Genomic DNA, 24,349 nt, shown 5'->3' with positions numbered 1-24,349 from the left:
ACGAACTGCAACAAAAAACTGTCAGCAGATCTCTAAAGTTTTTGGGCACGAATGTCAAAAGATACTGCCTTGCAGAACCTCATCTTCTGGATCCTGCTGGTGCCCCTGGGTCTCAGAGCTGATTCATATGGTGCACATGGTGCCTACACCAGGTAGTCAACAAAGCAGCCTACTCAGTTCAGTACATTTGAACAATAAAGGAATAAAACAGGTTATTGCTCATTAGGTGCTCTCATTAATATTGTGCGTAACAAAACACAACAAATCCATATATTCTTAGATGGAAAAAGGAGGACTACCAAGAGCAGAAGTCCTCCCAAGCCTATGGTCCCTATACATCTCTTTTATGAGTCATAGGCCTTGCATCATGATCCACACAACCACCACAAACAGAAGTAAAGTTATTGGGACATGATAAAGCACAGATCGAAACATTTTATAAACAGCAAGCACAACAAAATAAAACTATTCCTCTAATTGTTCTTTAGGCTATCCCTTCAATTAATTATTGGGGCAAACTTCATATATCTAGTTAAGAAAAAAATCAGTGTTGATCTGTAGAGACAATATATTCAGATAACTCTACTTATGAATGTGTATTTTCTCTTTTTCCTCACAAATTACCTTTACACATCTGTAGAAAAGTAAACCAGTGTTAACTAGAGAGAGACTGAAGCACTCCCAAGGTTTAAGACTTTATAAATCTATTTAAAAAGCTGGAAGTTCCCCTGCAGAAAAGCAAGTAGCAATGCTATTTGGTGAACAGACAAGTTCTGCCTTCAAAACCTCAGGCAGAATGCAGGGCAGAGAGTGCTGCTGGAAGCATGAGGGCTGCAGGAGTCAGGGAGGAGGTCAAAGGCACCACTTACCTGAAGGACACTTGGGCACCTAGAAGAAGGAGGAACAATCGCATACCACTTGGTACAGGGGCTGGATGCCACAGCACCCTGGGAAAGAACTTGTAACACAAGGGTGATGCAGAACCCCAGTTGAGAATCACTAGTCTAAAGTAATTACCAACAGAATGACATGAGACTAGAATTTCTCACAAACTCTTGCTTTTGCTGCTTAGGTCTAAACCTATTGACTAAAGCAGACAACAAAGCAAGGAATAACACTTCTTCAATGAGGGCTATTTCAGCTTTACACCTGTTTTTTTCCTTTCTGTTTTTTTTTGGTTTTTTTTTAAAAACAGATGTCTTAAAAAGTTGTGAAATTAAAGAAGTTAAGTTCATTTTTTGTTTTGCCCGTCTATAAAAAAAAAAATCTCCTTCCTTCTTCAGTATTTAAAAGAAAGTTATCACACTGCTCCAACTGGCCCCCTGCTGGGGATGAAGACTCAAGCTGCCTCAATGCAGGCCCCAGAGCCTGAGCCCCACGTGCCAACCTGCACACTGCTTGGGCAAAGAAAAGATCCTGGTGGAGGCCTCTTCTGGCTCGTCCCTCTCCAATGTCCCTCACTGCATCCCTGCTGTGCGGCTCATGTCGCTCCTTTTATAACCTCAAGGGGCTCCACCCATTAAAGTCTACCAGGCCTGCAGTGTGCAGGTCCAAACTCAAACTCGGTCCGGGGGCTTCATGTCCCCTCCCTTAGAGAAAGGGGTGGCGCCGGCTCCTCCCTGCTCTTCCCTGATTGGTGGATGGGCTCCACCAATCGGAATTGAGAATGCAAGCCCAGGACACACTGGAGCTCAAGCAGGTAAGTCCACCACAAATTGAATAGCCCTGAATAACACCCCCACGCACACATTTTTCCCCATGGTACAAGCTAGTCACAGAAACTGATGCATTTAACAGTTCAACATGAACCTGCTTAAACCATATACAGTGCAATAAAACAACATTTGAAATACCTTCAGATATTCAAAAGACTTATCATAACTCCCTTTAATCTCCTATTTGCCAGACTAAATAACCCTAATTCTTTCTTTCTTTCCACCTAAGTAAAAGTTTCCCAAGCCCCTAATCAATTTTGTCACTCTGTTAGATTCCCTAATCTGTCCACATGTTTCTTAAAGTGTAGGGCCCAAAACAGGATGTGCCACATAAAGCCTCACCAGGGCTAAACACAGAAGGGAAATCATTTCCCTTGATTCTATAATGTAATGACTGGCTCTGCAGATGCAAGGAGAGGATACCTTGGACTTTAGGAAGGCTTTTAATAAGGTCTCCCACAACATTCTTGCAATCAAGCTAAGGAAGTATGGGCTGGATGAATGGACTGTAAGGTGGACAGAAAACTGGCTGGGTTGTTGGGCTCAAAGGATAGTAATCAATGGCTTAATTGACAGTTAATTCAATTAAGTCTGGTATTCACTTGATACCAGTTAACAGATGGTATCAAGTGAAGTGCCCCAGAGGTCAGTGTTGCAGTCAATTTTGTTCAATAACTTCATTAACAATCTAAAAGATAGGATAGACCACACCCTCAGCAAGTTTGCAAATATCACTCTAGAGAGAGTATTAGATATGCTGGAGGGTAGCGACAGGATTTAGAGAGACCTAGACAAATTGGATGACTGGACCAAAAGAAATCTCATGAGGTTAAATAAAGGACAAGTGCAAAAGTCCTGCACTTAAGACAGAATAATCCCAGGCAACAGTACAGGCTGGGGACTGAATAAGCAGCAGCCCTGCAAAAAAGGACCTGGGGGTTACAGTAGACAATAAGCTGAGTATGCGCCAACAATGTGCCCTTGTTGCCAAAAAGGCTAACAGCATACTAGGCTGCATTGGTAGGAAAGTTGCCAGCAGATCAAGGGAAGCGATTATTCCCCTCTATTGGGCACTAATGAATCAACATCTGGAGTATTGTGTCTGGTTTTGGGCCCCCCACACTACAGAAAGTACATGGACAAATTGGAAAGTCCAGCAGAGGGCCAAGAAAAAGGTAAGGGGGCTAGGGCACATGGTTTGTGAAAAGAGGCTGAGAGAGCTAGGCTTGTTTAGTCTAGAAAAAAAAGACTGAGGGGTTATTTAATAGCAGCCTTCAAGTCCCTGAAGGGGGGTTCCAAAGAAGATGGAGCTAGACTGTTCTCAGTGGTGGCAGAGAACAGAACATGAAGCAATGGTCTCAAGTTGCAACAAGGAGAGTTTAGGTTAGATATTAGGAAAAGCTCTCTCGAGAGGAGGGGGGCAGGAAGAGGACAACAGCAGCACTGAAAGACAGTACCTTTGCTGTTCTTGGTCTACTGGACTTGTGGGTTTTTTTGACCTTTTGAACAGATCATTATGTTCTCCAGCAAAGAACAAAGCTGACTGAACTTTTGCCTAATACACTCTAGTGCTATTACTCTAGTGGAAAAAGTGCACAAAAAGTAGCAATACTAGGAGGAAAGAGTGATGAAGCTGCAATGATATAATTTTTTTTTTTTTTTTTTTTTTTTAAAAGGAAAAGGATAAGGGAGAGAGGATGATGAAAGCATTGCTAGTCTGGGACAATATTTTTCCCTGGAGTCCAACTGATGATTACCACACTTTCAGCTACTAAACTGAAAGTGAAAATGAAGACTGAATAGAAGTCTTCCTCTATCATGACTAGCTATCACTTATTTCAAGAAAGGTCTTATCTTCATTTCACAGCATTCTGCATTTTACATGAACATATGGAGCAAGATGAATCCTGCTTCAGCAGAAGCCAGGCACCCACACAAATAGTAAGTGTATTTGGTCAAATGCCATCACCTTAAATGGTTAGGTTTATCATGCATTTTTCATTGTCCCTCCCCTTCTTCCAGTTTCCCCTTACCACGCCATTACAACTTAGGTTGCTATCCTACCTGCTTCCTTCTAAGATGAAATACTTCTCCCCCTCTCCAAGTTGCAGTTGGGATAGGAAAGCAAAACGACACAAAACTATTTAACACGATGAGCCAGATCCTATTCCACTTATTAGACTCTCAAGTGCTATCAATTCCACATTGCGAGTCCCTAAAGAAGTATCAGTACAAAAGAGTGCATGGGCTTCTATCTCCTCACTGAATTTTTCTTACTTCATTTTAAGGACAAAATGACAGTGTTACAAAATTAATTAACTATTTTTCAGGGACTCAAGCAAGGTAGAACAGGATCCTATTTTAGCATTGCATATATGGAATAAGAGCCACCCCAATGCTTTTATATTCATATTGTCAAGACTGTCCTGGATCTGAAAACTAACGAGTTAATGCAAAGTATCAAGTACAGCTAACGTGGATACCAGAAGCAAATGCCATATGAAAAATTGTACCTTTTCTTGGAGGTAGCTCACCATTCTGTGCTAATTCTGTTCCAGGGTATACAATTTCTCCATCCTTCACCATTTCATTCCATAAGCCACAGAGTCCATCTCGCGTGAAAGCAAGCTATTAAGATAATTAAAAAAGAGAAACATAAAGCATTATGTTCTTTCCTATAACATTTCAGGCCAAGTTTTCAAAAATCGTATGCCTCACATCCAAGATACTACCAAAGCAATAGCTGTTTAGTTGACCTAAGGGTATGTTCTTTGAAACTGGCATGTAAACAAAAAATTTGCACTCTGTATCTTAATAGCTCTCTCAGGTGACTTTATATAATCATCAATATTTTGATTTTTGGGGGGGGGGGGGGTAAACAATACTGTAAACAATATTATCTCTGTTCCAAAATTATTCACAAATTCAGGAAAAGGCCCAATAGTCTGCCTTAAAAAACAAACACACACCCAAGGTAAATTCACAAAACCAGTGAGGCGGTGATAGCTGCAGTTATGCTCAGACACCCTCTTTTATCCAACAGAGCCGTAGCTAAAGCATTCAGCTGGAATGAGAAACCCACTTCTACCTCTGTCCTCTGATGGGATTTGGACCATGTTACCACATCCCTCTAGTACATTCTCAGCACGAAAGGTATTTTGGAGATCTCCCTCAGTGTCACTTCTGTTGATGCTGTTCTACCATGTGCATAATATTTAAACATGCACTGGAGGAAGAACCAAAACTAAGGACACTTATCTGAGTGCAAATACCTCACAGCCAAGGTCTGAGCAAAAATAGTCTCCAGAGGCTGGTTGCTAGAGCATTCACTTGGGAATTAAGACCTTATTTTAGTGCTTTTTAAGTTTTTTCATGGGACACAACTTGTTTTCACACAAAATGGAACAGCATTAACAAAAGGTATAAGGAGTCCCACCCCAAAATACTCTAGAGCTTGGTGTTGAAGGTATTCTTCAGGGACCAAATCGACCCTAAACAAAGGATTTCAGTCTGTTGTTTTGGCAGCTGAGCCAAAACATTATTCCCAAAGCTCTAATTATAACCCTGACTTCAAATAATTGTGTCATTATGCTTTTAACAAAGCCAAAGTATGAAGCAAATCCCCAAAAAACAAACAAAAAAGGACATACTGGTAAATAACATCTTTATAACCAGGAGGATTGCAGCACTTGTAAATACCACCTACTATAACTCTGAAAATGGCATTATCACACGCACCCCTCATTACAAGTGGGATGCAACACAAAATAACAGGGGAATTGTGTTCAACTCAGTCTCCAGAACTCCACTGCCTTCTGACAGGTATCCACAATGCAATGCATTAAAAAAAAAAAAGTGATTGTACCATTATGGTAGGAATCCCTGCTCAAAAACCATCTACTAACTAGATGTTTTGAGTGGACAATGTCCTTTTGCTGTCTACATTGGATAGATGGGGAAAGCCTGGTGTTCATTCACTCATTCATATACACAATCTGATATCAGGTCCAAAACAACACTCAGCCCTGTGGCATTACACTAGCCTCCCTGGACATCCCATCATTGACCTCAAAGTAGCTCTTCTTAGACAACAAAACTTTAAAAACAAACTTGAACTGTAAACTATGGAATAAGAAGTCATCTACAGACTGGATTGTGTTAATGATGTTGTGTAAACAGGGACTAAAGTTTCTTATCCCATTACCTGGATTAGTTTATGTAGCCCTTTTGTTCCTGTGGGTTTACTGTTTGTGGCTCTCAGTACTGCCTCCCCTTCCCGCTCTCTCCTTCTTTCTTATTTAAATCACTATTTGATGCATGGCTCTGAGCATGTCTTTTCACATCTGATGAAGTAAGCTCATGCTTAAGAAAACTCATGCTATATACATCTCTGATTTAGCCTCTAAGGTGCAGTTCTGCCCTCCCTTATCTATTTAACAGCATCAGATTGCCATTCAACCACAGTCATGAGATCGACTCAAACCTCAAACATGCCATAAAGCGGCATATACAGATTGCCTGCAGAACAGTTGCTGCAGAACACTTACTGTAGTGGCAGAAAGTTCAACACAGCCATACTCAATTTCCACAAGAGCCAACTGGGCTGAAATGCATTTCCAGAAACTGTATTCTATTAAAAAAAAAAGTCTTTCAATAAAAAAAAAAACCCTCATATTTTAAAAGCAAATCTATTTAGATTTCATATCAGAGACATCTAAACAGGCTCACCAACAAGCTCATTTAGATGTTACAACTTGTCACTTTGTCCTGCTACAGTACAAGCTGGATACTTCATAGGGTTATCCTCATTATCCCTTGAAAAAACAAGAGTTAGCAAAGTGACTGGAGGTACGCAAAGCCCCAGCAAGCAGCTTCACAGGGCCACTATATGTACTCCCATCAGCCACTGGTGAGATACTACTTCATGGGGAAGCAGCATCCTTTGAAGTAAAAACAGAAAACAGCTAAGCAGCATTTCCTAAATTCAGCAACCCTCTGCTAATTAAGAAAGTAGCAAACTACCCAGATATGGATAATCCCATATTCTGCTGCATTCGACTTTACTAAAATGTACTAAATGATGTTCAGTATCAGCATTAAATTTTGAATTTACAAAAAACTAGAACCCTTGGTTTCAAAATGATACCTTTTATTAGACCAACTGGAAAATGGCAAGAAGACTGTCCTTTTCTGCAAGCTGTTGGGATCAAAGTCCCTTCCTCAGGCTCTGGGAAAAGTGAAGATTATACAAGATAGTAAAAACTCCCCATAGGTAGGAAATAAACTTCATTTTTGCACACAGGGAGCTGAAGATGGAAGGCTGTCCCTCTGGGTCCATGAAAGTTTTGAATGTCACCTTGAAAGTTATTATTTCAGGACTAGATAGAACACAATGAAACAGGATTGGAGAGCTGTTATAACCATGATGGTCCAGGAAACATACAAAAAAGCAAAGGCTTTTCATGATATATTTTGTTAAGCCAAACATATAGTTAGGAAAAGTATTAGACAACCTTGCTGGCATAAATTGCCCTTCTTCCTTTTTTGATTAAGCAGGCTAAGCCAAAATCAGAGAAAAAAAATGATTTGTGTTCAACTATGTAAATAAAAGCAAGTCACTTAAGGGAAGGAAGAATAGTACTGAAGTAGGAGCAAGAGATGACTGGAAATAGTTTCAAAACAGAAATACAATTATTAGGTTAACCACATCTCTTTCAATTATACAGCTGGTCCAATAAAAGATACCACAGAAAAACCCTTGCCTCAAGATAGAGCATAGGTATTTACAGGAAGCTGCCCTCTGCTAAGTTTTCTATTCAACATGACTCTTGAAAACTGAGACGCGTCTCAAATTGCACAACTCTACCTTCCCTAGTAAGAGAGAAAATTTTGACCATCCAACTACAAACTGAATGATAGCTATGAATGTTTAACAGTGAAAAATATCCAACAAAATTGAAGGGCGATGTGTACCTTTCCAGTATAATAAAAGCTACCATATCCCTTACTGAGGCAGCCAAGGAGTTTATTTTCCTTCTCTTTGGATTTTCTTAAAGCACTTAACAGACTATGTACTTCTGCCTGGTGATTTTTTTGACATTGTAATAAAAAATAAAACCACAGCTGTGTGGTTATTTTAAAAGGAGACAACTTTTGAAAGCTAATTTGGATTACAAAGGAAATTATTTTAGGTTATTTAGCGCAACACTTTCTCATTGTGTATATTTAAACCAAAAAGTCATATTATGTCATTTACACTTTTTTAGTTCCCCACACTTAAAACTTATGTACTTTGCTTAATACTCCAGCTGAGAATGGGCTTGCAGTCTGCAGGGTTTCCCTGGCTCTTTATACATGCACATGAACTGTTCAGCCCCTTCAATGCACAGCAAAGCTCGATTCATCCTCCAGTACTTTTTTTCTAGCCTAGTTTTTCTCTCCCAGACTGACTTATATCAAAGTCAGTACTACATAAAATTACTACATGAATTAGAAAGACAGACTGCATTTTAGTGGAATTTTACTTGCCATCTTCCTTCACTAGCTGAAAAAAACATGTCAGGTTTGTTTTTAGCATAATGTATATATGATATTTGTGTGGCAATAAGAAAAGCACCTGACTGAAAGGCTGACAGGGACTTCAAACCAAGGTTAAAATGTTTACAAGCAATTCTAATAACAGCCAGCTCCCTCATTTGGAAAACTAAATGAGGGCAATTGAACTTTAGCTGTAACAAAATAGATTTCTCATCCATTCCATGAGCAGTAAGCAACATTAAAAATATTTTGCTACTTAGATAATGAAAACCAAAATGGGTTAGGCAGAGCTACTTAAAAAGCAGCAAACAATAAATTAGTATCCTTTATGTTTTGCCCATCACAGAACATCAAAACATTTATACACATTAATAAACCAAACTTCACAACAGCTGTGAGAAATATTGGCCCCAATAACCAACAATAAACTAACATGGGGCAAGGTAACAGCAACTTGTGAGCAACAGACAAACTGAGAAGGACAATGGCTTATGTACTTCAGTGAACTGGGCATTTGTCTACTATGTAAATAAGCGAAAGGCACCGTATTAACAAAAATTCTTCTTGGGTCACTATGGTTCGCATAACTGATATGAGAAACCTCAGGTCATGTCTCCTGTGCTCTGAAGCCTGTGAAAAAGGGGTTGGTCCACCATTTACTCCTTGCTGATTGAGTAATTTCAAGGAAAATTAATGTCATAAAATTGATCCATATTAAGGTCTCATGAGTAGCTTCTGGATCAGAATGGCAGATCACATCTCCACTCATGGGGAACACCTGCCAGAAATCTTTCCTGCTGACATGAAAAAGTAATAGTAACTGGCACTGAAGCAAGACTGATGCACCCTGACTGGCCTGAACCTAGAAGGCCTTGACAAAGGTGTTAAGCTGCCACCACTGCCTCTTGAGTGTTTGTTGCAGGTAACTGCAAAATAAACATGAAAGATTTACATAACATTTTAATTGGGTTTAATTGGGGTTGAGTTCTGAAACAGGATTCCTTCTTGCACTTCCTTCTACAAGTTAGAGGGGCAAAACTCTACCTCCCACCCCGCAAAAAAAAGAGTTCCCTTCTCTTCTCAATTAAAAACATTATGCACTATCCACCCCTTTGCACAGTGCAGAAGAGCAGCTCCATCTTTCAGGAATAATGCAAATGCAATTAGCTTCTGGTTCTACTTTGGATAAACATCTAATTCTTCTCCCTCAACAGCTGGAGATCCTGGTGGTAGTCATTTTAGAAATATTCAGAGAAAATCTTTGGGAGAGAAAGGAAGAATGAATGTCTTTAGTTACGCTATTTTCAAATCAGATCTGCAAGACAGGGGATACGGGAATATGAGAAATACATAGAGCTGTTCTGATACAGACTCTGTAACTGACTAGAGAAAAAAGTAGGATCTCCCTCCTGCCATTTAAATGATTTTTTTAAGCCTAAGAACTTGAATTTAGAGATATACTACATCACAGTTTCATAGCTGGTAGGGTCAGAAGGTACCTAAAACAGATCATTTAGTCCAACCCCCTGCCATGGCAGAAAAGGAGTACTGGGTCAAATGACCCCAGCTAGGTGGCTGTCTAGCCTCCTTCTGAAGACCCCCAGGGTAGGGGCAAGTACCACTTCCCCTGGAAGTTGGTTCCAGATCCTAGCCACCCTGACAGTGAAGTAGTGCCTCCTGATATTTAGCCTGAATCTACTCTCAGTCAACTTATGGCCAATTGTTCCTTGTTACCCTCAGCAGTGTTTGGGGGAACAGGGACTCTCCCATTGCCTGCTGGTCTCCCTTGGTAAGCTTGCAGATGGCCACTAGATTCCCTCTCAGCCTTCTTTTGTGGAGGCTGAACAGGTTTAGGTCCCGTGGCTTCTCCTCGTAGGGCCTGCCCTGCTGCCCCCTGATCATGTGAGTAGCCCTCCTCTAGAGCCTCTTGATGCTGTCCACATCCCTCCCGAAATGCGGCACCCAGAATTGGACACAGTACTCCAACCGCAACCTGACCAATGTCACACAGAGGGGGAGGATCACCTCCTTGGACCTGCTCAAGACATTAAGCCTTCCTGACCACGTCCCCACATTGGCGGCCTATGTTCATCTTGGAATCAACAGAATCCAAGATCCTTCTCTGCCTCTGTGCTGACAAGAAGGGAGTTCCCTTCAAACTCCTTTGCTCACTCCTTTGCCATCTCTCTCAAAGGTTGAAGGTATTCCTGAATCTCTCTCCTGGCAAAAATTCTCTAGCACAGGGGTGTCAAACTGACCAGGGGCCCCAGGCCTAGACCGCAGAGGGCAGCCATTGTGATGCCAGCAACAGTGGGTCCAGAGGCAGTGAAGGAACCAGGGATGGCTGCAGTGGTTAGCCAAACTCTCCAGCAACAGCAACAGTAATCATGACTAAAAAGCCTGGGCAGGCCATGCCTTACAACTTCTGGTAGCTGGGCAGGCCAGATAAAGAGTCTCTACAGAATTTGTGCTTGACCCCTGCTCTGTCAGGAAGGCAACAAGGATGGGGGGAAGGAAATTTATGAACTTAGGTTGTTAATGCCAGTTACGTTGCTCCCTTCTAGTGCAAACAGATGAAATGCTGGTAGTGGAATTCCTAAGACCTGAATATTTTTTTAAACTACACACTGAAGTTTTACTTCAGAACTACTGGATTATTTTAAGAACAAACAGGAGTTGGGTAAATTTTTTTGGAATCAACTGTTTAAAGGCTTGACAAAAGTTAATTGAACGTGGTCCAGCAGATTAAACACCCATGCTAGAAGATCTAATCACTAGGCAAGGAAAGCAAGGAATCTTGAGCTAATTAATTGAGAACCTCATGGTGTTTAACACCGAAAAATGCAAGGTTCTCCACCTTGGGAGGAAAATGCAAGGTTCTCCACCTTGGGAGGAAAAACCTGCAGCACCCTTATAGGCTCGGCAGTGCTACGTTGGTTAGCCCTACAGAAGAAAAAGACTTGGGGGTCATCATTGACCACAAGATGAACATGAGCCTCCAATGCGATGCTGCGGCTAGTAAAGCGACCAAAATGCTGGTGTGCATCCATAGATGCTTCTCGAGCAAGTCCCGGGACGTCATTCTCCCCTTGTACTCGGCCTTGGTGAGGCCGCAGCTGGAGTACTGTGTCCAGTTTTGGGCTCCACAATTCAAAAAGGATGTGGAGAAGCTTGAGAGAGTCCAGAGGAGAGCCACGCGCGTGATCAGAGGTCAGGAAAACAAATCTTACGATGACAGGCTGAGAGCCATGGGACTCTTTAGCCTGGAAAAGCGCAGGCTCAGGGGTGATCTGATGGCCACCTGTAAGTTTATCAGGGGTGACCACCAGCATCTGGGGGAACGTCTGTTCACCAGAGCGCCCCAAGGGATGACGAGGTCGAACGGTCACAAACTCCTGCAAGACCGTTTCAGGCTGGACATAGGGAAGAATTTCTTTACTGTCCGAGCCCCCAAGGTCTGGAACAGTCTGCCAGCGGAGGTGGTTCAAGCACCTACATTGAACACCTTCAAGAGTAAATTGGATGCTTATCTTGCTGGGATCCTATGACCTCAGCTGACTTCCTGCCCTTTGGGCAGGGGGCTGGACTTGATGATCTCCCGAGGTCCCTTCCAGCCCTAATGTCTATGAAATCTATGAAATTTGTATAAAAAATAAAAACAAAGCAGGGAATGAAATACAAAAAGCAATCCCCAGCAAAGAACAAATTTGAGATGCAATTCTGAATTAAACATTTATATTCAAATAAAAAAAACCTGACTAAAACATCACAAATAAGGGGTAAATGTAAAATAAATAAATAAATAAATAAATAAAAAGAGGAGCTACTGTTAGAGAGTACTCCAAAATTCCCAGCACTGGAAAGGAACAGACACACCTTACCTTTTGACCCTGCTTGCAGCTAGTTTTTGTATTAGTAACAGGAAAAGTCAAAAAAAAAAATCCCTGAATGCTTAAAAAAAAAAACAAACAACAAAACCCTGGAGTATCACAAAAGTGCTAACTTGCATGCTATTAGTTGAAGTTCCTTAAACACAAAAAAGGAAAACAGGAACTTATTTCTTCAAAAGCCATCTCACTTTCCCATCCCGTATGCCCCATCCAAAAGCACTACAAAGAAAGATCCAGAACAACATTCACATTCCCTTTCCTCTACCACCATCCACCTATTGTCTTTGCTGCTTCAGGTATGCTCTATGACTATGAATGAATCTGTTCCTTATACTGCTTTCTCTTCAGTGTAATTCTGCTCTCACCTATTAACAATTTAGTCAGCAGCATCCAGTTTCCTTTTTCCTACTCCCCACCCTCACTACTCAATCCCTGGCATTCCAATTCCTTATCAAAAGTAAAACTGACTTGTATCTTGCCCTTTACTCTAAAACCAAAGGAAAAGCAAAATAAAGCTTACCAGAATGCCACTGGTTTCACACTATGGCTATGGGAGTTCCATAAGAGTTCCCATTAGGCACTAAAGAGCATTTTCAAGCTTTGATTTAAATAGATGCGCTACATACAGCAGCACCTATTTGATGCTGCCAACTAAACTGTTAAAAAATTAGAGCAGAACCACACAATTCCTTCAAAATTCCTTTGAAAAGGATGCCACTGATTTGATGGGTTCTTTTAAACTACGGGTAACAGAATACCCGTTAAATAATACAACCAAGATCTCATGCTTTTACATTCCGCAAAAACATCTTTTTTGATCTCCTGTTGATGTTTATGAGGATCTTTCCAGCAAGAGAAAAGCGGACTATAAAAAGGAAATTTAATTAAAACTGCCTAAAATTAGACAAATATAAACAATGTTAAGTTATGTTTCGCTAGTTCCAATAACCACTCCTATAATAAGCTCTTCACAAGCAGATTAGAGATGTACAAGGCCTTACTGCAGACAATGGCAATACACAATGTAAAAAGGGTCTTTCCACACAAGTCCACAGAAGATCAGGAATTTGGAGAGTAAATTACCAGAGCAGGTAGATTTCCAGCAAATTTAATATTAGCTTTCAATTTGTCACCCCTTAAAAAAAAATTCTTTCTACCGTTTGATCAGAGTAGTCTTACAAACATAAACTGAAGGTAATATGGATTTGTATCTATTTACAAAATGTCCATACAGACAGTTCTAGCATCTTGATGGTGCCCTGCAGGTCTGCCTAAGCTGCAGAAAGAACAACATCTTTACTAGATAGTATTCAGTTCAATATAGGAGCCAAAAAATAGCAATCCAGCACTCTACTGTTTCCATTACAACACCATGGTTTGCTTCCATGCCTGCATATTGGGTCCAACATCCAAAGGGAATTGTCTTTGGATTTAACTAGAAAGCTAGTCTTTTGGTTACTCGGCTTCTGTTAAATTTAAAGTTCTCTGTATGAAGTGTAGCAGGGCAAACTGATTTAAATCAGTGATATTAATAAGAATGTAGGACACATTGATTTAAATAAACAATTTTGATCACATTTTAATCACACATTTTCTATTTCCTTTAAGAAAGGTTGATCTTCACAGGTTGATAATCATTACAACATGCCAGTTTTCTTAATTCTTCTTACTAACCAGATGAAACACACTATATCTAAAACATATTTAAAGTAATATAGAGCTTAACAAATGTAAACATTAATTACTCTTATGTTCAGAATTGTGAAATTCATCCTTTCTAGTTACTAAAAAAAATTATTTTATTTGTGATACGCTGGATTGCTAGAGTGAAAACCAGAATGCAATTAAAAATTGTTTTTAAAGTCACAGAACAATAATGTTACTAGTTAAATAAAACTACTTTGTGCTTGATATGCAAGATAAAAATGTTTATAAAAACATTTTTAATTTAATACTGATTTAGCAAGCAGTGAGAAAATAGCTGTAGTTAGAGAATGAAAATGAATACTTTTGGTCACTACATCTTTCAAACTTACAGAACTCATCCTCTCATTCTTCAGTTTATATTTGTAGACCAAAAAAGGAAAAAAAAAACCCTTCCTGCTTTTTCAACTCTCAGCTCAACTTTGAACAAGCTAGTTATTTTAACTGACTGCTTGAAAAAGTTTGTTTGTTTGTTTTGAACTGGAATCCAGAGACTTACAGACCAGCAGGCCTAACTTAAAAACCTGCAAAGACACTGAAGGAAATATATTAAACAGCCAGTTTATAAGCACCTGAAGGATAACATTGTAAAAACAGCCTTTTTGCTTTATTTTTGAGAAATCCATGTCAAACCAATCTTCATCAGATGGGGCAAGCATAGAGTCAGAGGAAACAAAAGATATATTGTATCTTGACCCTAGCAAGGTTTTGATGCAGTCCTATAGAAGAACATAGGACTGAGAGGTGCCTCTGGTAGCCCCCCCAAGGCATCAAGTGCAGTCCTCTGTATTTGCAAGCAAATCATTTACCCAAGGAATACCCAAGATCACTACCTAAAGCCTTATAAAAAATAAATCAAATATACAAATTCAAAATAAAACATCTAAGGCTAGACAGTAGTACCGCATAAAGATTTGGGAGCTATAGCAGATCACTAACTGAATCAGTTAGCATGAGACTCATACAAAAAAGAGTTATTAATAAAATTATAGGGGTGCACTGATAAAGATTTTTTGGGCCGATTACTGATGAGCCATACTGGCCGATACTGACCCGACTGCTGATATGCAGCCCAGAAGCATGCACTCAGTAATGGAAACCAACTATGAAACCGATTTAAAAAAGGCTACACTGAGCATGACTGTAAAGTACATGGCCCATATGGGGCAAGCATGCTCATGCGAACCCACCACAAGCATAGGTTAGTGCAACCAATCTAAATAAGATAAGCAGTAATGCCAACTAAACACAGTATTAGTGCTTGGATGTATTTTAGAAAAATCTCTCTCAAGCAAACATGAATAATCCTTTAAAGTTTATATTTTTTCCACCATTTTCCATAGGTTAAAATAATAATTACCTATTACAAGAAAAATTACTAAAGAAATGCACTTTTAATAGTTCTTATGAAAAAGATCAGCAACATGAAAGCAGCCTTCTTAACAGTCTTGCTTACTGGTGATTATCAGAATATCTTTGCCATTACTGAGGCCTTGAAAGTCAGAACTTAATACCACCATCATTATTTAGAATGCCAATGACCACATTCTTTCAGTCAGATTTGGCATCAAACTCTGCTTCTACTGGGAAAGCAGCTTCCACTAAAACACAGCAGTCCATTCACCCAAGGACATCTAACAGTAACAGGAATTTCTAAATATTACTTTTAATACACATGCACCCCCAATCTTTCAAAGCAAAAACCATCTGAAAATGATCCTGGACAAGCAGGATTTAAAGCCGGAATTACTAACTGGCTCTTCTATGTGGTTCTTCACAACATGCAGAGAGAAACCATTCTACAAATTATTTTCCAGCAAGCTGTGGGAGAACTTATATCTGGAAAGGATGTGCAAGGAATTCTGGAAAAGCACTAGAAAATGTATCTGCATTTAAGCAGAGCTAGACTGCAACCACGCTAGAAACTAGTCATGTTAAAAACTGGCGACTGTGCTCAGTCAAGCACCTACAGGGCTTGGATGGATCAGGCAACTTGGGTCAGAAGCACCACAATGTTCACATTAATGGCTTGCATATATGGGTAAGTCTGAGTTAGGAGCAACAAAAAACAACCCCATAAAATTATTAGCGATAACAAGATATGAAAAATACATACTAATTTACAGATTCAGATTCAAGTTGCCTATTCTGTCAGCTAAATAGCAAGCCAAATGGAAATATAACCACAAACACTTTATAAAAGATTGGTCTTTTTTTCCCCCCGGGAAGGCAGGGGAAGAGGTGTTTGTTTGTTTATTTTTAAACAGTGTATTTCCCCTTAATACTTCCTAAGAAAACAGTGCAGGCAAACCTTTCCTAGGCCTGTGTGTACTTGAGTCCAGAGTTCTCTTTAACTTCTACTGTATTACAGGGGGAGGAAAAGGGGAGCGGGGGGGACAGGAAGGAGGGAGAGAGGAAGAGACCTGTACATTTGGCTCATATTTAAGATTCACCTGAACCAAGGGCTACACAGTGCACTGAAAAGCTTTCTGTGTTGTGGACATGCAATTAGTTTTCATGGCTTGACCTTCTAGTTGGTTACAAACACTTTTTGGGAGTTTTTTTGTTTCATAGATGCAAGGGTCAGAAGGGACCTCAACAGATCATAAAGTCTGACTCCCTGCCTAGGCAGGAAAGAGTGCTGGGGTCAAATGACCTCAGGCAGATGCCCATCCAACCTCCTCTTGAAGACCCCAAAGGTAAGGGAAAGCACCACCTCCCTCAGAAGCCCACTGCAAATTTTGGCCACCCTTACTGTGAAGAAGCTTTCCCTGATACCTAGCCTAAATCTGCTCTGTCAGTTTGTGAACATTGTCCCCAGAGGCACCCTGGTGAACAAAGCATTTCTGATCTCTTGCTGTGTCCCCCTAATGAATTTATAGGCAGCCACAAGATCACCTCTCAGCCTACTCTTGTGGAGGCTGAAGAGGTTCGGGTCCCTCAGTCTCTCCTCATAGGGTTTGCCCTTTAAGCCCCTAACCGCATAAGTGGCCCTCCTCTGGACCCTCTTGAGTCTATCAACATCCTTCTTGAAGTAGGGTGCCCAAAACTGGATGCAGTATTCCAACTGCGGTCTGACCAATGCCACATGGAGGAGAAGTATCACCTCTTCGGTTCTATTTGTCATGCACCTGCTGATGCATGATAAAAATGCGGTTAGCTTTGCTAATGATTTTGCCACGCTGACGACTCATGTTCATCTTGGAGTCCACTATGACTCCCAGATCCCTTTCCACTTCTGTGCTGCTGAGAAGGTCACTTCCCAGCCAGTAGGTGTGCAATGTTTTGGCACCCTAGGTGCACCTGTCCTGGTTGTACTACATCCTACTGTTTGTTTGTTTAGGTGAAGATCATGGGGTTAGAAGGAACCTCCCAGACTATAAGGTCCAACCTTATGCCTTTGCAGGCAGCCTTTACCTAAAAAGCATCCACTCCAACCCCTCACACACCAGAACTACAAAGCACAAAACAAAAATCTAAAGGATACTCTGCAGCATACCACCAAAAAAAAAAAAAAAAAGTAGGGAAGAGGGCATTGCTAGTGCTCTGCTCTTGCTATGTTTGAGAAGTAATTGGTTAAAATATGCTTAGGAACCTAAAAAATTGGTGCAACTGGCCCCCAATTTCACAGGCAGAACATGGGGCCCAGCATACTTCCCCCCCACCCCATCCCACTTGACTGGGCAGGGCCATTGGGCTCCTCACCCATCGCTGCTGGTTGGCTGCAAGGGCTGCCTGTCATGTGGCCCCAGCCCTCTCCAACTGGTGGAGGGCCAGGGACACTTGACAGGTAGCCCTTGCAGTTATAGTCAGCAGTGAGAGGCGGGAGCCCTCCAATCAGGCAGAACCCCCTGTCGCAGCACCCTAAAGACTGCTGGCTCCCTCTAAAGAGTTGGCATTTTCTTTTCAGTGAGTTTCTTTTCACCCCGCAGATTTTGCAGGCAATGCTGGATTTCACAAAATCACTATTTCAGTAGGTCCCCAAATATGTTCAAAGTGGAATGAGGGGAAACATCATGAGCACACTAAAAGTTTTCTGAGGCTTCTCACCATTTTATTTTTTTTGGAGACATCATATTTTATCAAGTGAAGTGCTTCACAGGTGCATGTTAAATTTCAAAGAAAGTATTTCATAAGTCCAAGATGGATCTTCTGGTCAAACCCACAATATCCAGTAACTCTCTGATTAGGATGTTTTAACTGGGATGTGGGAAACGGATTCAGCAACCTGCTCTGTGAGTGGGCCTCCCATACCCCAAGCAAGTGTTCTAAGTAACCTGTTTTTGGCTGTAACAGGTTTCTGGCTTCCTCCCCCCAATATGTTGAACTATATTGTTTTTCTTCCCCACACAGAATGAAAACAAGTTTCAAAATCAAGAATTTTCACAAACAGAAATGGTTGCTGACCAGCCCAGAGTTACACTAACAAAGAAGCTTTAGATAGAGAACAACAGATGTATTACTACTGTTATTCCTTATGACAAGAGCAGTAAAAAAAAGAGTTAAGACAGAAAAAAAATTTAAGCGAGACTTTACAGAACCAAAATTCCTCCCAGAATTGTTTTACTGGCCCCAAATGGCACATACAACAAACAATGAGCATACTGGTAGAAGAGAAGAGAGAAAAAGCAATGAGTAAGTCATCAAGATATAGTTACCAATAGTTCATCAAGTGTCTTCATTGGAAGTTGTCAGTTTACTTTCCAGGATAGAGATGTTCTGCTGTTATAACAATGGTGCCTATACAAACAATATCATGTTCCCCGCATGTCAGTCAGGGAACATGACACCTGATGCTGCCCCCATCTCTGCCAGTAGCACCCTGACAGCCAGTTAGGGCACTTACAGCTGACCTTGGTGCCAGGTCATCCACACTACCTTCACCTAATGTCTTCAATCTACAAAGGGCAAAGTTACACTGGATACCTTGCTCTTTTTTAGATCTACTAGTAAGTCCTGCTACATGGGAAAGGAATGGCTGCACTTGCAAGTCATAGAATGTGAGCCATCCTAAACTGTATCCCAGGACTGCCCAACTTCTAAGCAGCAGGCCATAGGTCCCCCACACTGCGTAGGCAACCCCCCACTATGACTGCACTGAGGCAGGGGCAGAAAGCAAAGCTAAAGGAGGAAAAGTAGCCCAGAGGCCACAACTTAACTCCATGCAGGCTGCATGCAGCCCACGGGCTGCCAGCTGGCTCTATTAGTTTGTTCTCTATGCTGCCTTAATTTGTTTTATTTATATAGGTCACTGATACAGCATGTGAACCTCATACTAGGTGGACTGAAAAGGGGTTAATCAGTTCTGTAAAGAAAGAGATTTAATTGTCTTCAATCCACAACACCTGCCAGAACTGTCAAGCCTGATCGAAGATCCCTCCACCCACAATACATTATCAGAAGATAAGAGAAAACAAGGAAATCAAGACAAGCCTCAGAAGTGAGCATCCTGCACAGGAACAAATTCTGTTCCAAGTTAGCTGTAATTCTGAAGCATCACAATGACAAAGGACTTCTCTAAAGAAAGTTCATTTTGTACACTGTGACCTGTTCATGCATGTTTCCCTGAGGTAAGGGAACTGAGGAGAAATGTGTTTCTGAGCCTACATATTATATGATTCCAGGTCACCGAGGAAGTAAGAATCTGTCTCTGGATGAGGCAATGTCAGGACTGACTCCAGCCAGACTCCAAACAATGAATCTTAATTAAATGGATTCATTTGCTTATGTAAATTGGCATGTCTTTCTCCAAATCTCTCCTGGGAAGTATGTTCATCTTTTTAGTTTCTATTGTCAGCTTCTCATGCCTCTGACAAGACATCATCAAATCATTCTACAGTTACATCATGCGAGGGAAACAATGGATGTCAAATTAGTCCAGCAACTGAGTAAGTATAGATTTCTCTGTTAAAAAAAAAGTTGGGGTTTTTTTGCTGACATGTCTTTGTATCTATAAAAAGAGCATAAAATATTGATTGAAATAATGCAGCTAATATTCTAGGCTAACTGATATGGTATCATCTACCATGCATTAAGACATACACCATGCACTAAGCAGACAAAGCCACAAAGCTTTTTCTGGCACTGATAGGCTATCTGCCTCTTAGTGTATATGTGGGGGTAGGGAGGAAGAACAACCACCACCTAAAAGTATTTCAAGGATCTACACACAGAATTTCTCTAAACAATATGAAGACATTCATGCACTTCCTGAAAATGCATCCTATGCAACAATTAACAAAAAGTCTATATTGAGAGAAATATCAGTCTGTTCCTCCAAAGCTTCCATTAGCTAGAGCAGAGCAATGTCTGCTAATGGCCTGAGATAGCAACTCTGATTAGACTTCAGTTTTCAGAAAAATAGAGCAGGAAACAAGGGATTGATACACACATCTAGCATCTGGATAGCACTAATTCTGTTCTCATTTTATCACTTATCCTATTCACAATCTTATTCACAAATTTTGACATTTTAAAATTTATCAGTTGCATTGTGAAAATATTTGCTATTTGTTAAAAAAAAAAAATGCATTAAGAATTAAGATCTATAACATTACATGCCCCTTTTTATTAAAACAGATGATTAAAAAAAAAAAAAAATCAAATACACAATTTTCCAGCCAGCAGGCATCCTCAACTACTGCTCTGATCACCCTGATGACACTGTTGTCCAGTAACCACTGGGTGGATCAGAATAAAAACAAAGGGACAATATAAAAAAAAAAAAAAAAGAAGTCACATAAGCAGGCACACTCAAATCTCCAAAATTCACATAGTTCAAAAAAGAAACCAAATAAAGAAACAGGCCATAAACCATGAGCGCTGAAGATAATTAGCTCCAAGAACAAATCCCCATTATTCTATTGTTATGGACACCACATGTGACCTAGAAATTAATGTTAAGATGCTTAACTCATAATCTTAAATCTCAGCTATTTTTTAAATGCAAGTGCTTCGGTTATCTAAAAGCAGCCATGTTATTTCTTATGATACAAAAGGCATCTTTAACATTTGTTTCATAGATCACTGTTACAACCAAAACTTCTGGGCTTCTGCCGGCTGCAATACAGGTAGAGAGGAAGAACAACCCATACCAAATTCATTAAAGTCCTATAGTTTATAGAGTACTACACATGCCACATCTTACAAAGAAATACAACATAAAAATATTGATCTTTTATGACGGGGAACCAACTGTGAACCTAGCTCATCTGTTCTATAGGTATTTTATCTAGAGACAAAAGTGTTACGGAATCAGAATGTTTTTAGCCTGCAGCTCATCAGGACAAAAATTCTTTTATCCAGTCACAGGAACAAGTCTTAGACTCTACCCCTCAGACACTCATTCTGCAATCTCAGAACAGAGCACCTGACTTCCATTTCTGTTCCACAGGTCCAACACTGGCTTGACCTGCCCTTAACACAAGACTGAGGGTTTGTTTGTTTTTTTATTTTTAATGTATTATTTTGCCATGGGGGAAGGGGGGAAAAAGGAGAGAGAAGAAAATATATATGTATTCTGTTTGAACTTTTTATCCCAAATGCATGCTTAACTGCCCCCAATCACTACATCCCTCCATTAATTGCACCCAAGTTGAAAGTTTCATAGACATTAGGGCTGGAAGGGACCTCGGGAGATCATCGAGTCCAGCCCCCTGCCCAAAGGTGAAAATATATTTAGTTATCCCTCTCAATTTTTACATCACATGATCTTACCACATGAACCTCTTTGGTTAAAAGACATAACATGGTGCAGTGTCACCACATGAGCGGCATGGGACTGGTCCACAGCCTAACCCCTCGCCTAGGGACAAGGACCAGGCCCTGCACACTCTATGCAGCAGGCAAGGCCGCCCTACCCCAGCCCACAGGTCCAGAAACATGTTAGGAGAGAAGCAATGCCACTCCTCCCCTGCCACCAAGTTTTCAGACCCCACCAAATTTGTAGGCTGGACACCCCAGTGCTGGGGGCCACACCTGGCCCATGAGTTGAACACGCCTGCTACCGAGCTGCACGATCCATCCCAACAGCCCACCTTTGACCCCAAACCAGCCACGCTCTTCCCACAGCATCACCGAGCCCCAAAAGACTCAAGGCAAACATAACAGTGCTCCTTCCAGAAGAAGGGGGCAGGGAGCACACGGACACATGAGGGTAAAGGAGGTGGGACAGATGCACACACACAGACACGCACAGGCAAAAGAGGTGGATCACGGACTAATACATACTAAGTGCCAGCAAGCATTATCAGCTGGAACCAAAACAGAAAAAAAAGCAAAACTAGAAACCCAAAAAAGTCCCCCCCAAAAAAAGTTAACCCCCCCACACACCCCCAAACCAAAACCCCAAACAACCCACCACCCCAAGCCAAAAAAAAAAATCAAAAGAGTCCCAAACCATCCCAAAACCCAAACAACAAAAACGAGAGCGCTCCCCCCGCCACCTCCCATCTCCCCTCTGGGCAGGCCCCACCATCTCCCATCTCCCCTTCGGGCAGGCCCCCTCACCTGCAGGTCCGTCTTCAGCCATTTGGAGTCGAACCTGGCTTGCGCCGTCAGGAAGAACGCCGCCTCCGCCGTCATCTTCCCGGGCGGCCCGGCCTGGGGCGGGGGGACAGGCGGTAAGAGCCTGCGCCCGCCCCGCCCGGGGTCTTTCATCTCCCCTCCCCCCCCCCGCATTCCAGGGACGCCCCTGCCCCCTCCAACCACCCACCAACCCCGCACTGCACACACCGGCCGGCGCGCGGACGACAGAAGAGTGACGGTCGCCTGCTCCGCACCAGCCCCAGCGGCGTCCGCGAAGCTCTGGCCGAGCCTCAACCCACCTCCCCCCACTCCTCCATCGCCCCTCCTCTCCGTCACCAGGAGGAAGCTGGGGCAGGCCGGAAGTTCACTGACAGAGACCACCCACCAATCAGCGGGCGGGTGCGAAGCGCCACATCCGGCCCCGCAGGCTGCAGAACCATAGAAAAGTGCAGCGCAGTGAGGGTAGAAGGGGTCAGTAGAGTCATAGAGAACGAGAGAATAAGGGTGGTTGATAGGAGGGATAGCGCATGCGCGTTGTGCCAGCGCAGGCCTGGAATGGAGGCTGAGGTAGTGCGCCCCCTTGGGCTGTTTGCTCCAGTGTTGGTAGGTGCAGGATGATTATTGTATTTGTGCTGTTATTTAAGCCTTTGTACAACGTGCAATCGATAATAGTAAAAAATGTTCGAAATGTGCTAGGAGTTGTAGCCGTGTTGGTCAAAGGACAAGGTTCTGTTAGTAGATGTGATACTCAGTTGGTTAACTCAAATATTCCCACCAAAATGTACGAGGGCACAGGCAGACAAGGTCCTTTGGGTAAATCTAGTATCGTTCTTTGTGCTCAGAAGCTTGCAAAGAAAGATTTTTTTTTTTCCCCCAACTATTTGAGTTGATCTAATAAAAGGTATTTGATTTACCCAAAGAGCCTTGTCTGCAAAATCCACAGTAACTTTTGAGGTAACTAATTGATACAGCATATGCAAAACCCAAGTCACTCTTGGAGATTCTTAACTGACTTTGGTGGGGGAAGGGGTTGTACTTAAAAAAATAAAACAAAATACACAATTTTTCATGTTTCAAGCCAAATCAATTCTAAACTTGTGAGTCATTCAAGGACCATATGTGGCCCTACTACTAGCAAATATCCTCTAGCCCCACCTGGGCATTCAGATGTTTCCAAATCATTTGGTGGGCACCCTATGCATGGGCTCAAACCCAGAGGCTTGGGTTTTGGGTGCCCCCAAGTTTCACTTGCCTTCAGCTGTATAGCTGCAAGAGTGAGCTATGGAGGAGTCTCTCATTTCCATAAAATGGGTGTAAAGCCAAGACCCTCCCACGAGCAATAACCATGGGAGGGAAACTATACATTACCTCCGCAGGTACTACCATATCCCAGGAAACTGGCTATCCCCTGTCCCTGGGAAAACCACTCTGGTGATCATGGTATTTTCCCATCCACGTAAGTATAATTGACCTGTGGGTTTTAACTGACTTCTGGGTTTGCTGTCAGCTCTTTCTTGTGAGTCCTTGCCTTGAAATAAAGAAATGCTTCAGTTTTGATGACCTAGTTCTCAATCACTCATTGGAGTTTTATAGTGAGCAATATAAAGTAAATAAGACTCATTTGCATTTTTTTCTGCAGGCTTCATGGCTTTCTGCCCTCTGTGTTCCCTGACTCTCAACCTGGGATGCCTTGAGATCGTTTCAAGGGTGAATGCAGTATCAGGCCTGTTAGGTTTGCAAGCATGGTTCACATGATCAACCTAGACATCTCAAATGGGAATCCAAAGCATCCACTGCCTACCCAAATGCCACAGCCTTTCCAAGTTCTCCACAACAAAAGAAGGCCTCTGTCATTCTTCTGCCATCCAAAAAAAATAGTGAAAACTTAGAGCTGGCATTTCCCACTGAGTTTAATGAGGGGTCCCTTTGGGTTGAAACAGGTTGAGAAGCAGTGCCTTTGCTCCTTGGGAGAGAGTT

At 41.7% G+C, this 24,349-nt stretch overlaps 1 protein-coding gene across 3 annotated transcripts in view; it reads right to left on the bottom strand.

Annotated features, from left to right (window-relative positions):
• Nucleotides 1-22,712, bottom strand: part of HERC2 (HECT and RLD domain containing E3 ubiquitin protein ligase 2) — a 187,774-nt gene extending 165,062 nt beyond the window's left edge. For all 3 annotated transcript variants that reach the window (XM_090064853.1, XM_090064869.1, XM_090064860.1), the window contains exons 1-3: nt 22,580-22,712; nt 22,355-22,447; nt 4,229-4,343 (exon numbers count right to left, since the gene is read on the bottom strand). In XM_090064853.1, the coding sequence (XP_089920979.1) occupies nt 4,229-4,343; nt 22,355-22,429 (190 nt within the window). In that variant the 5' untranslated portion in view covers nt 22,430-22,447; nt 22,580-22,712. The remainder of the gene's footprint in view (nt 1-4,228; nt 4,344-22,354; nt 22,448-22,579) is intronic.
• Nucleotides 22,713-24,349: the final 1,637 nt, after the last annotated feature.

This window comes from Crocodylus siamensis, chromosome 1 (assembly GCF_052110815.1).
Source record: "Crocodylus siamensis isolate JL-2025a chromosome 1, ASM5211081v1, whole genome shotgun sequence".
Taxonomy (NCBI): Eukaryota; Metazoa; Chordata; order Crocodylia; family Crocodylidae; genus Crocodylus; species Crocodylus siamensis.
This window is presented reverse-complemented; position numbering and strand designations above follow the sequence as displayed.